Raw genomic sequence first — 13,361 nt, forward strand, 5'->3', positions numbered from 1 at the left:
CCAACATTTCGAACGATCAATCTCAGGGTCCGATCAGCCAAGTGATTTATTCAGTAACGTTCGATTCGCCTGTTTCCAAACATCTTTACTGTTGATTATCTTAAGTGGCCATGCCCACTTTTATAGACAATAAAATGACATCAAAGTTAAAACTTTCAATGCTAAATTAACATTGAAGAATTAATTATTGTATTTATTATTAATGCATATATTTTTTAAGTACTGTAATACGTAAACCGATATTTAATATTTAAGCGTATGAAATATGTTAAAAATAAAGTATTAGCTTGACTTTAATGCCATCGTGCCTTGGCCTCGCAAATATGTTTCACTCTGTTGACACTTTTTATAAGTAGTCATTTACTGAGGCAAGCTTAATCCAGTAGTTTGGCTTCCTTAAATTGGTTGATCACTCAGTTGTCACTTATCCGTTGGAAAGAGCATAGTTGTGCGTTTGAGCAGTGTTGAGCCAAAATTTCGGCTCAGTAGTTGATCAGTAGGATTGGGAAGAACGGCCGTAAGTTTTGTCTTTCCCGTATCCAAGATGGCAATAGACATTACCTAACATAGCAGGACCTGTACAGTACGCTTGGTTTGAGAGACTATTTTAACTCCGCCAAGCCAGAGCTGGTCACTTAACCCTAGATAACCAACATTGTTATTAATAATAATAATATCTTTATTTAGGAAAGTTTACACATTACAACTATAAATACATATTATGGTGTACATTTATTTGTTACTTTTATTTTTAAGATTATAAAATTAACAGAAAAATACAAACATAATATTGTGAAGGTAAAAAAAAAATATAAGTACAGTTGAGGTCTAGCCTGTGTTGAGGCAGAATTTTTCGTGTTAGTTCCTAATACCTTTAAACGGTGACTGGATAAATCATCACAATGATAATTCATCACATCTTTAAAAAGTTATATAACGTCATGGAAAGTGATGAAACAAAAAATTTACTAACTAGGTTAATTAGGTTAGGTTAGGTTAAAAAAAAAAAAATTTCATCGTTTCTAATGACTTTATATAACTTTTTAAAAGTGTGTTGAATTGTCACTGTGTTGAGTTATCATGGAACCCTTTAAACATACCTAATAAAAATTTTACAGTATTGACATTTTTGGTAATAACCTAAAGAAATATCGATATGAAGTAATGCGTACGATCGATTATTAATATGAGAGTATGGAATGTATCGGGAGCATCTCCTATCCTCTTTCTATTTTCCTCTTTCTATCCTCTTCCTATTTTCCTCTTCCTCTCCCCTTCCTTTAACACCAAATTAATTTTAAGAAACTAAAACTTCATTTCTAATGCACTTTAACATAACTTTAATACTTCTGTGGCTTGACTTCAGTTAACTTGTATATTTATATCTATCACTGCATATTATATAAAAGCTGTTTGTTTCTTACTAAATAAATAAATTAAGATGTATTCGCTCAATAATGTGGTGACTTCAATAACTGCAAATTTGGGTGAATGCACCGGTGAAGGCCCTATTCTTATTTTTGATCCAAGTTTTTACATCGCACGAGAATCGCACTGTTTTATGCTGTCTGGAAGAATGTTCTAGAGTCTTGTCGCAAAGTATTTAAAGTTTCGTTGACCAAAAGTAGTATGTGTTATCCGTATTTGTAGTAAGTTTTTGTTGTTGCTTCGAGTGCATCGTGTATTTGAACTTTTTTCGTAGTAATTATGTATATTTGAGTATAGATGAGTTAGGATAGTTTTTGCATATAGCTGCCGAACATCAAACACATTCATAATATTATAAATTAGATTCGAGTCTGTAATTATAGGTAGCCTTAGAATTACTTTTTAAATTGTTTTCTGAGCCTTATGATTGGGTCTAGTGCAGATGAAGTGCCGCCTCCCCATGCTATGATACCACACTCAAGTATATTGTACTTCAGTAATTATTAATTCCCGTACTGTCAGCCCTGCACTATTATCATTCAATTCATGTTCCTAATGGAGTCACGCAAACTAAAAATATCTTTCACGGCAAAAGAAAGTAACCAATATGCTGAAGTAAATAAAGAAAAATTTGCTAACCCGTAGTAAACCAAGCGACTTTTTGATGATCATTTTTAGAATAATAATAATATTTAGATGATTTGTATTGCGACGTTTTTGTGCAAAATCACCTCAAGGGCGCTGTTCAAATATATAATACATTTCTACAATGATCTATGTTACTACTAACTATACAGGGTGTATCGGCACGTACCCGACAAACTTTAACCAGCTTTTCCTTAGCACATTTGGAGTAAAAAATGTTATGGGCACTTTGCTGTCCGGTAACATTTTTTTTCAATTAAAAACAAAAAATTATAAAAAAATCCACACTCCGTCACTGTCATTGGCATTGTTTCTCGTGTTCAACAGCTGTTATTAGCAAGTGTGTCAAAAAGCGTCTTCGCTCTTTCATAAACACTAAATAATAATTGTTAAAAATGAGACGAATGGTGCCATGCCATTTCGTTGTGATTGTAAAAGTGCGCCAATGTAGGTACATACGTATATCATTCAACGAAACTCGAATGAAATATTGCCAGATGGGTTTTCAAACTGTGACAAAGGATAAAACATTGGTGACATGTGGTGAAAATATGAATGGTAAATTTTTTATTAAAAAAAAATGTTACCGGATAGCAAAGTGCCCATAACATTTTTTACTCCAAATGTGCTAAGGAATAGCTGGTTAAAGTTTGTCGGGTACGTGCCGATACACCCTGTATATGAAGATAATATACAGTACAATACTTACCTGGTAGGTCACTTAAGATTAACACTTCATTAACATTAACTTATTGTTTATTAGCGAAATTTAGATACAGGATTTAAGGCGATGCCATACGTAGTAATGCAAAATCATGTGTTTTTGATTTGAAAATTTGGTCACCTAGAAATGTTTCAGATGCTTTAATTAAATACTGCGAGTAGAATACATCTTGGCCTTTGAAATAATTATTTAGTATTTTTTAGATAAGTCTTTTTATAAGCCCAGAAAAAAATAATGTAAAGGCCTATGAAAACTGCTTTAAAGTTCAAAATCTCCTACTTACGAACCCATTTTCGGTTATGATTTTATTGTACAATGTGGCAAATTAAGTTATTTATAAAATGATTGAAAAAAATCAAATATTTATGCCTAAACATCCACAAAATAAAATAAAAGGCACTTTTTGGCCATGTTTTTTTCTTGCATAAATCAAAACAGGCGGATGGTGTTAAGCGGGAATTTAAACCTTATCGCCATCTACGTAAGGGTTGTTATTGATAGCGGCTCAATTTAAAATATTACACGACGTAGTGCATCGCCTTAAGACATAATTGGAAAATTAGATATAATTGGACTTTCTCTCAGGACTGGTATATTTAATTTAAGGGTATGACAGGTTAAAAGGGTAAGTTTTTAGTTTAGACCTGAATTCTGTTGGACTTGTTATGGATCTTAGTTCTGGAGGGAGTTTATTCCAAGCCTTCGGCCCAGATACTCCGAAAGCGCGATCACCAAACTTAGTATTTGTCTTGCGCTTAGGTTCCATCAGTCTGCCTACAGCTGATGATGTTGCTGATCTAAGAGTCAGGTCCTATTTTTTATTGTTTTATATTTTGTAAAATCATACACTTGCCCTAACATACCAATCTGGGCAAAGCCAGCCCTGAGCTAAACGGCTCCTGGTACTAGTAAAAACCTCAAGGGCGCTGTATTAGGTGCTAGGTACTATCAGCGCCTTGGCTCCTTGGTGTCTTGGCAAGCTGGCGCCCGGATCGGAGCGCTATTGCGCCTGTACAGAGCCGGCCCTGAAACTGGGTATCATTTCCACTAGCTTGAGGCAAACCACGCGACCATATTTTTGACACCGGGAGAGTTTGAGAATGCTATAAATAATCTACATCAGTCGTACGTTGGACGCTGAAGAGCGCACATTGAAGTAACCAGTTCCTGCGCAGAAAAGTAAAGTTTGCTAAAGTAAGGCAAAGGTTTGCAGCGCAGTCAACTGTGGGACTTTTCTGCGCAGGATCTGGATGTTCGTTTTTAAACGAACTGACTATCTAGTATCTACGTTAAAAGATTCCAGAAAACGTCAAACTCTCAAATGTTCCGAAAATCCAGCTGTTTCTTCTGTAAATTCTACTCACTAATCTGTAAATTCATTCAACCGAACAGGCTTGGTTTTTAATTGTTCAGATTATTCTGAAAGAAGCGAAAAAGGCGAATACTGGATCTATCGCCATGCAGCTGTATAATGTTTAATTAGCCCCGCGCGTCCTGAACTTTTCTAATAGATTTATTGTTTTCAGAAGGGCCCCACCAGAACGTCCTCCCAAGAAGAGCTCCGCTCTTCTGGTGGCCGAACTGAACCGGCTCAATTTGCAGGAAACCAAGAACAGTCCTTCATCCGGGCAAAAGGTACACAAAACATCTTCACACTTACTTCTTTGTGCAGCAGTTTTAGTTTTTTAATTGCCCAATCACACAACAGCTGTCACACAAAAGGGTAACTGGATCAACAGAATAATATATGATAAAAGAGATAACAACAAAACAGAAAATTTTAAAACAGAACACCGATGCATAGTCAGGAACACGCCAAACGCATGCTCAACATTTGTCAAATGAGAACGCTCTCGAGTTCAACTTTAGCTCGGCTGTGGAACGATTTGCCGGCCTCTGCGTTTCCTGCCCTCTACAAGATGGATATTCACTACTTCCTCTCCTGAAAAAGACTCCACACAGCATCCGCAAAGATGACGTAGGCCCTGAGAGAATTTTAACAGAACTTGACAAAACAAAACTGAACGTGATATGTGTTGGCCCTTGAAAAAACGGCACTATACATGCCAAAATTATTATTATGATAACAGTACAATATATGACAACAGAACAGCGGCCAAATATTATTATTATGACAACAGAACATGATAACAGCACACAAAAAAACAGACCAAGATATAAAAGAACAATACATGACATAACACAACAAAACAGAATAATACATGACAACACAATATAACAGAACAAAACATGACATAACAGAACAATTGAACAACAAACCAGAACATTTAAAAAAGTTAATTTTTGTCATAACTCTATAATATTATAGTCTAACAATTAAACTTTTATACAAAACTAAATTAACCGATCAGTGGCTGAGTTGACAAATGCATTGAGTGCCCACCAAAGCATCATGGGTGCAATTCCTCTGCTGACTAAATCCCCCATCATTACACAAGCAACGTCTTCCGCTTATAATGATGGTATATATATAATATTTGTCTTTCAATAAAAAAGGATTTGCTCTGCTGTCAATTATTTATCTAAGCATCCCTTTCTCAACATCCGTCCATTAATAATAAGTGATTTATTATTTTCCCCAGCAATACCCGAAGCTGAGCGAGTCGCCGTCCCACCACGACTACGAGTCCCTGAGCCCCTCCTACCTGCAACCGTCGCGCCCCGCGCCGCCCGCGCCCCTCCGCGCGCGCCCCGCTCCCCCCCTGCCCCCGCAGCACCACACGCTGGCCACGCACTGCTGGAGCGGCGTGGAGGGGGTCCCCTTCGTGCTCAACAGCCGGCTGGGGGGCATGACTGGCGCTAACAAGGTAATTGACATATATTTATAATCTGCGGCAAACCACAATTTTAACCCGGAGGCTGCCGTGCGCATCTATGTTTGATTCAAGATTCCGAGCTCTCGCTGCCACGCGCAAACATACATGATTTTAATTTCAACTTGCGATATCTCGGAACTTTCTGTATAGATGGCGCAAAACTCGGGCTTAAAAAATAATTTGAACTTTTATCTAGCGACATCTCTACACAGATGTGACAAATGATTTTGTTTATATAATAAAAGACCTCGTCAAACTGGAGACTACAATATTTCCCCTGCCAGTGTTTGAATTCCCCGCGCGCGCGTAGCTGTGTTAGTGCTTCACGTGGTTCCTTCTTATCTCGACGGTTCGCGAATACTTAGAATCTGCAACGAATCATGGTTCTAACGTTATTATTTTAACAAATTGTTTTTATTAACTAGTAATATTTTTAGTGCAAATAACATTTGTGTTAATCAACATGTTTTCTTATTTTAAATGAAATAAGTTGTTATATCCGCCTTTCGAGTGAAAAATATTAATATAAATTTTATTTTAATTATCTGTGTTTGGAAACTAATTATTGTGTTAATTTGTCGTTTTTCCTAATATTTTATTTTGTGTAACCCTCCATCATGGCTCGACGTGACTTGTCTGATGACCAAATAAGAGAATATTGTCTCGATCTTGACTCTGACTGTGAATTTAGTGACAGTGAGTGTGATTCCGCCAGTGAAGTAAGCAGTATAAATGAAGGAGTACACGCTGAAAATATTGTTGAATCTAATGATCAACTCTTGGACGAACCCAGCACATCAAGTCAGACTGGTTTTGACATGAACACTTGGACATCGGATCATTTTGTTCCGATTATTCACGACTTCGATGATTTCCCTTCTGGCGTAAACTCTTCTCCTCTTTTGTCGGAAAATTCCGAGGAAGTGAATTTTTTTGAGCATTTTTTAAATACAAATATTATGACTGATATTGTATCTCAAACTAATAAATATTACGCAGCAACAATACAGAAAAAAGTTGTGTCTGAACAATCAAGGCTTCGTAAATGGGTTGATACTTCAATTAGTGAGATGTATGTATTTTTTGCCATATCAATGCTGATGACACGAAATAAACATCATTCAATAGAAGAGCATTGGTCGACAGATCCTCTTCTTACGAGTGCCATTTTTGGTAAAACGATGCCCAGAAATAGGTATCAAATATTACTGAGCATGTTACATATTTCTGACCACGATACACAAATTCCTGGCGACAAATTGCACAAAATAAGATTACTCGTTAATCCGACTCGTAAGATATTTAAAGAAACTTTTACTCCCTTTGAAAATCTTTGCATCGACGAGAGCATGGTTGTTTTTAAAGGACGATTAAAATTTAAACAATTTATTCCTTCCAAACGCCACCGGTTTGGGATAAAAATGTTTGTTTTGTGTGATGTACTGACGGGTTATGTTTTAGATTTCATTGTTTATTGTGGTGATGGAACCGACGTCACTGATAATCAATGTATAGGCGCCTCGGGAGCTGTTGTGACAACTCTACTTAGAGATTATCTAGATAAGGGACACAAACTTTATGTTGATAACTGGTATACCAGTCCTACACTATTTAAATACCTGCATGAAAATAAAACCAATGCTTGCGGAACGGTGCGAAAAAATAGGAAATACATGCCAAAATTTGACAAACTGAAGAAGGGGGAAATGGTAACAAAGAGCTGCGGGCCATTGATGGCTCTAAAATGGCATGATAAGAGGGAAATATACATGCTCAGCTCTTTACACGACCACACTATTTCCCCAACGGGAAAAACAAATTTAAGAACGGGACAAACAATATGCAAACCCAATTGCATTCAGGATTACAATAAGCATATGGGTTTAGTGGATAAGGCAGACATGATGTTAACTGGAGTAAGTTGCTTGCGAAAGTCCATTAAGTGGTATAAAAAGCTTTTTTTCCATATTATTGATTTATATCTGTTAAATTCTTTTATTGTACACAATAGCATAAAAAATTCAGGTATGAGCTTCCCCGATTATCAGTTATGTGTGATAAGACAATTAATCGCAAAACACCACAAAAAAAATCAAATCGACTCAACTCCTCATTCGTCTCATCATGACACACCATTACGTCTGCTTTCAAAAGAAGTTGTAAACCATATGCCTGAGCCAATACCGGCAACATCAAAACAATCCAAGCCATACAGAGCCTGCCATGTTTGTGCGAATACAAAACTTAAACATAGCCGCAGAAAAATGGCTCGATATATGTGTTCCCAGTGTAATGTGGCATTGTGTATTCATCCCTGTTTTAAAGTCTACCATTCGAATAAAAACTATTAACATAAATAATACGATAAGAAACTGTAAATAAAAGTTGAATAAATAATGAAGCTTAAACAATAATATTATCACAAGTGAATCGTGTGAAATGGTGAGCCGTCGCAGTGGTCCCACTACAGAGACGTGAGTACTGATATTACTATAGTATGTCTGTATGTGTTGGTGAGATTACTGATTTGATAATGGCGGCGGGTCGAAGTTTGTTGATGTTTCATAGATAGTTTTTATTCGTCAAATAATGCATCAATTCATAAAGATATCTTGCTTAGACTTTTCAAGAGTGTAACGTAAACAAGTTTTTTTTGTTTTGGTAATGATTTACAATCTCTAAGTGCTGAGGATAATAAATAATGAGGCAATATAAAAAATTCTAAAAACCCTTGGCGTGAGAGTATCTATCTGTGTTTACATTCGGGCAGCAAAAGGGTTAATGTACAAATTTAATGTACTTAATTTTTGTGTATCTATTTTTCTTCAATGAGAACCATATTGAAGAAAAATAGATACACAAAAATTAAGAACATGTTGAAGGAGTTAAATATCTTGTCATTGAAACAAATTATTTACTTTAATACCATATTTTTAATCTACAAGATAATCAATGGCCATACGTCTAGTGAATTCCTAAGAAAAATTGATAAACTACAGAACAAACACACACATGAGACGAGGAAAAGAAATGAATTGAGACTCCCCTTCAGGAAAAAACACAGAGTCAAAAGTCATTGATGTACGGAGCGTTGGAGATATTTGGAGAGCTACCAGAAGAAATAAAATCAGAAGAAAACATAAAAACATTTAAAATTAAACTACGAAAATACGTGATTGATTCATTTTAAATGTGTTACTATAATTATATGTATATAAGGATTGTATTAGGACATAGATGACTATGTACCTACTTAAAATACCGCAATAAACACAGACATATGAATATATAGACTAGAAATTAAAGGTGAGGGGTAAAATCAACTGTTGAAGAACGAAGGGGGTAAAGCTGACTGTGATTCGTCAATAAATCAATCTGACAGTATATAGGCATCTCGCATTATAATATCACCATTTAGTTCTAAAAAGTAAAATCTGCTTTTGAATGAATAGACATTTTTACATGGGAGCGCAAATTACTCGCCACGTTATGAACAAATTTGCGAAGTCCAAATTCGGCAAAAAAAATTTCTTCTATTTTCAGAGTCGAATATTTTGTTTACGTATTTAGTTAAGACACTTTTATAAGTGTTCATAATTTACTTTCCAGTAACAACGATGCGCACACTTGGGAATCGCTACATTCGACCAATGTTGGAGGGCTGTCACAACCGCTATGTTCGTATTAATAATAAAATATTGAAATCTTTAAGAAAGAAAAGTAAAACAACTAAAAAAACAAATGAAATTATATACACACAGTTTTTACCAGCGATTCCTAGGAGTATTTGGAGTAAAAATTTGGACATCATTTTGCCTTCCGATGACACTTTCAATTAAAAACAAAAAACATGATTTTCTATCACACATCGCCACTCGGTATAACCTAGCGCATTACGTGATATGCACTCCTTCTTGTTCCAGCAGTACCGTACATACGAAACAAGCGCGTACCTAACACGTGGTACCTAAAGCGCAAAAGGCGAAGGCACATCCCTGATTCTTATGCACACGGCTTTGTATTTTGCGTCCAGATGTATCTCGATGTGATAGTATATGTTTCTACAACTGATCCATATTATACGATGTGAATAAGCTTAAAATAATGCTTACATATGAAATGTAATACGACAATTGGGTTTATTCTCTTTTTCACATCTATTTTTACAAGTTTTCATAACACAAGCCACCATTTTGCCGTGTTATTTCGTAAAATGCCTCGACCATAGCTCGACGCTAGTTCGAACAAGAATGATGACGTCACATTCTCAAGATTCACGGGAAGCCATACGCGAGCCCAGCCGGCTCCAATGGAACCGGTATGGGGAGTGGGGAATAATACGCTTTTAATCACTTAGGGCAGGTCTACTAATATTCATATGTCTATGATAATGATACTTTTTGTGTTATTATGCCGTGTTGCGCTTCCTTCTTCTATAGCCAATGTTTCGGACAGCGTTACAGTGTCCATCATCAGAGCAGATGTATAGATTATAGTGAAGTTTGTATTTATGTATGGATTGTCCCCGATTCTCAGCGGCCGGGAGGTGATCTCCCAGGTGATCATTTAATCGATATGTATATCTCTCTCAATTCGGTTTATTTAATTTTATGCTATGTACACATGTATATTTATGCTCGACGGCTTGACTCAATCGAACATGTTTACTTGGAACTATGTTCGTCGTTGTGTCCACACGTTTGAGCAGCTCGACACAAGACACCATGTATATATATATATATATGTACCACCAAGAGGCTCAGTGAAATCGTAAATTTCTGTCGAGCAAGAATTACGGTTCTTCAATCTTTTTCGCATCGAACAACAAAGCATCGAGCGAGACGGTACACACCTTGAGACCGACTACACAATCTGACTACTTATTAAATTAATGATTTATTTTATTTTCAGATACAATTTCCCGTGATCAAAAAGAAAAGCATGTTTCAACTGGACCAAGAATACGGCTACAGTTTCATGCTGGAAAGGCAGACGTAAAAGATCTCACCATAATATGTATAAATATCGCTTTACTTGTGAGATTATAATTCTTAACAATGTATTTTAAAGATTGACATCAATGTATGTAATTGATTATTTAAAATGATGTACAATTGATTATTTAAAATGATGTACAATTGATTATTTAAAATGATGTACAACTGATTATTTAAAATGATGTACAATTGATTATTTAAATGATGTACAATTGATTATTTAAAATGATGTACATTTGCATGAAATTCGATATGTTTGAAAATGACGGTAATATTAATAATATTATTGTATTTGTGATATGAAGTATAAGAATATATTATGTAGTCGGTCGTCTGATTAGAATTGTGAAAATATTGAAAATTTGAAAGTAATACACGCATATTAAGTTAACATGTAGTGATAAGTTATGACATATGAATACAGTTTCTTGTGTATCTTTATCAACTATTATATTGCATATAAAGTTTTTTAATAATCCGTATGAGAGAGTGTTGTGCGTAGTCGGCGTTCAACCGGGAATATTCCTCGACATAAAATAAATTCTGTCGTGTTTTATTTTTTTTATTAACACACTTCCGGCGGGAGGGATAGTTCTACCTTTTATGCCGGCTGCTTGAATTGGGGTAAAGGCGTACAATTATTTAAGATAAAGTAATGTTTATAAGACAAGGTTGATTTTTACCGGACATCAGAAGGTGCGGGTTCAATTCCCGTCGGCGGCATTTATTTTTACTAGGGAGATATTTTCAATTTGTATGGATATTTCAGGCGATTAATTATTGCTTATAGTAATTTGTTATCCGATGCGATACAAGTCTCACATTTTGTTTATCTTCTTATCTTTTGTGTGGAAGAATATTTAATCAAAGAAAATTTAACTAAACCCATATGTGAAGAATGGGTAATATGATCCATGCACTTATGTCACTGGAGATGCGGAAATCCTTTTAATTCATTAGAATGATTGTGCGAAAGTGAAAACCAATTTTTTTTGTAATGCAATACAATACATATTTTATACATAAATCATCACTAAATGGCATACATTGACATTAACTTCAGTTTATGGAGTTTTATTACAGAGTAGGTTTTAATTTCAGACAGTAATTTTATAGTTAGGCTGTGGTGACCAGTGGCGGCTTGAGACTTTTGGGTGTTCTAGAGTGCTAATATTACAAAAATGGATTATTGATGTTTTTGTAGCCAAAAACGATTTTTTAAGATTTTCAAAAAATCGTCGTCAGCTATGACAACATCAATAATGACATTTTTTGTAAAATTAGCAATCTAGAACACCCAAAAGTCGTGAGCCGCCACTGTTGGTGATTAAAGGGTTTTCCAATAAGAGGTGTTATTTTGATATTCAAAGAAAAATGCCATTTTTTAATATAAATGATCGAATGTTTATTTCATTATAAAGAGGAAAGTATGCCGTTAATAGTGAAAAATAATCAGTCAAATGACCACCACGACCACGCCTACAGGACCATATCCTTTTCATGAAATTTTCCATAACCAAATCGCAAAGTGGCTGCCTTATGTCCTCGATAGCCTCTCGAATTCCATCTTTGAGGTCTTGAATCGACGCTGGGCTGTTGGCGTAGACCTTCTCTTTCACGTGGCCTCAAAGGAAGAAGTCGCAAGGTGTTAAATCACAAGATCTCGGTGGCCAATCGTGATCACCTCTTCGAGAGATAACACGGTCCGGAAACTTTTCCCGTAAAAGATCAATGGTCTCGTTGCTTGTGTGGCATGTAGCGCCGTCTTGTTGAAAGTAAACGTTGTCATGATCAATACCATCCAATTCCGGCCATAAAAAATCATTAATTCCTTAATTAATATTCAAAATAACACCTCTTATTGGAAAACCCTGTACTATGTAAAAAAATTAATTCAAATATTAACTTTCATTGATGCATTGATCTAATATGTTTACGCAACATAATTCACGGCCATCTTGATATTGCATTATGTCTTAGCAATATTGAAGTAAATTTTCCCAATTCTCATTGTTTAAGACACTACAGCATAATATTTTTCACCTGAATACATTAAAAAATAATATCACCATCTGACTCAAATGTGTCGACTATATAATAAGATTGAGTGTGCTGAAGTAGACATTTTCGTCTATAATTTGTATGGATTCAGAAAAAAATTTCAGCTTTTGCAAAAAAATATATTGCACTGATTATATTATGTATTACTTGCGTCTCTATTTGTGTCTGTTATTTTTCTGTACTTTCATATAATTTTGTATTTTTATTTGTTTATTAATAGTTAAATTAATTTATCCTGTCTGAGTAGATTTAATTGTAATTGTTGTACCTATTTGTATAATAACTGAGTTGTTATAACTGGATTGTTCTCATGTAAGAGAGATTGTCTGTAAAAACCCAGTATAAATAAATAAAAATTGTTTAGATTTGTTTGGGCTTGATGAAGTCTTCAATAACAGACGTATGGTTTTTTTTGTTTTTACTGCACAAAACTGCATTTCACTTTATTTAATGTTACAAAGAGTTAAATTATTCCCGACCCGGACAAAACAGTTTTACTAATGGTCTGTAGACCATAATGACTGCTTGTTACTATTTTATAGGAGAGAAGAAGAAGGAATCCAGTCGGCGAGGCTTTTTATAATCTAACCAAGTAAAACACATTGACAAGCTAATTGTAAACATGTCAAAGAAAGCCAATTGATACGGCAAAACATCTGTTTTATCTGT

At 35.1% G+C, this 13,361-nt stretch overlaps 1 protein-coding gene across 1 annotated transcript in view; it reads left to right on the forward strand.

Moving 5' to 3' along the window:
* Nucleotides 1-11,786, forward strand: part of LOC149415007 (uncharacterized) — a 62,062-nt gene extending 50,276 nt beyond the window's left edge. Inside the window, exons 5-7 of the mRNA XM_089642974.1 lie at nt 4,324-4,401; nt 5,415-5,625; nt 10,546-11,786. Coding sequence (XP_089499100.1) covers nt 4,324-4,401; nt 5,415-5,625; nt 10,546-10,632 — 376 coding nt within the window. The 3' untranslated portion in view covers nt 10,633-11,786. The remainder of the gene's footprint in view (nt 1-4,323; nt 4,402-5,414; nt 5,626-10,545) is intronic.
* Nucleotides 11,787-13,361: the final 1,575 nt, after the last annotated feature.

The sequence above is a fragment of the Hesperophylax consimilis genome, chromosome 19 (assembly GCF_061612785.1).
Source record: "Hesperophylax consimilis isolate HC1 chromosome 19, BYU_Hcon_1.0, whole genome shotgun sequence".
NCBI classification, from domain to species: domain Eukaryota; kingdom Metazoa; phylum Arthropoda; class Insecta; order Trichoptera; family Limnephilidae; genus Hesperophylax; species Hesperophylax consimilis.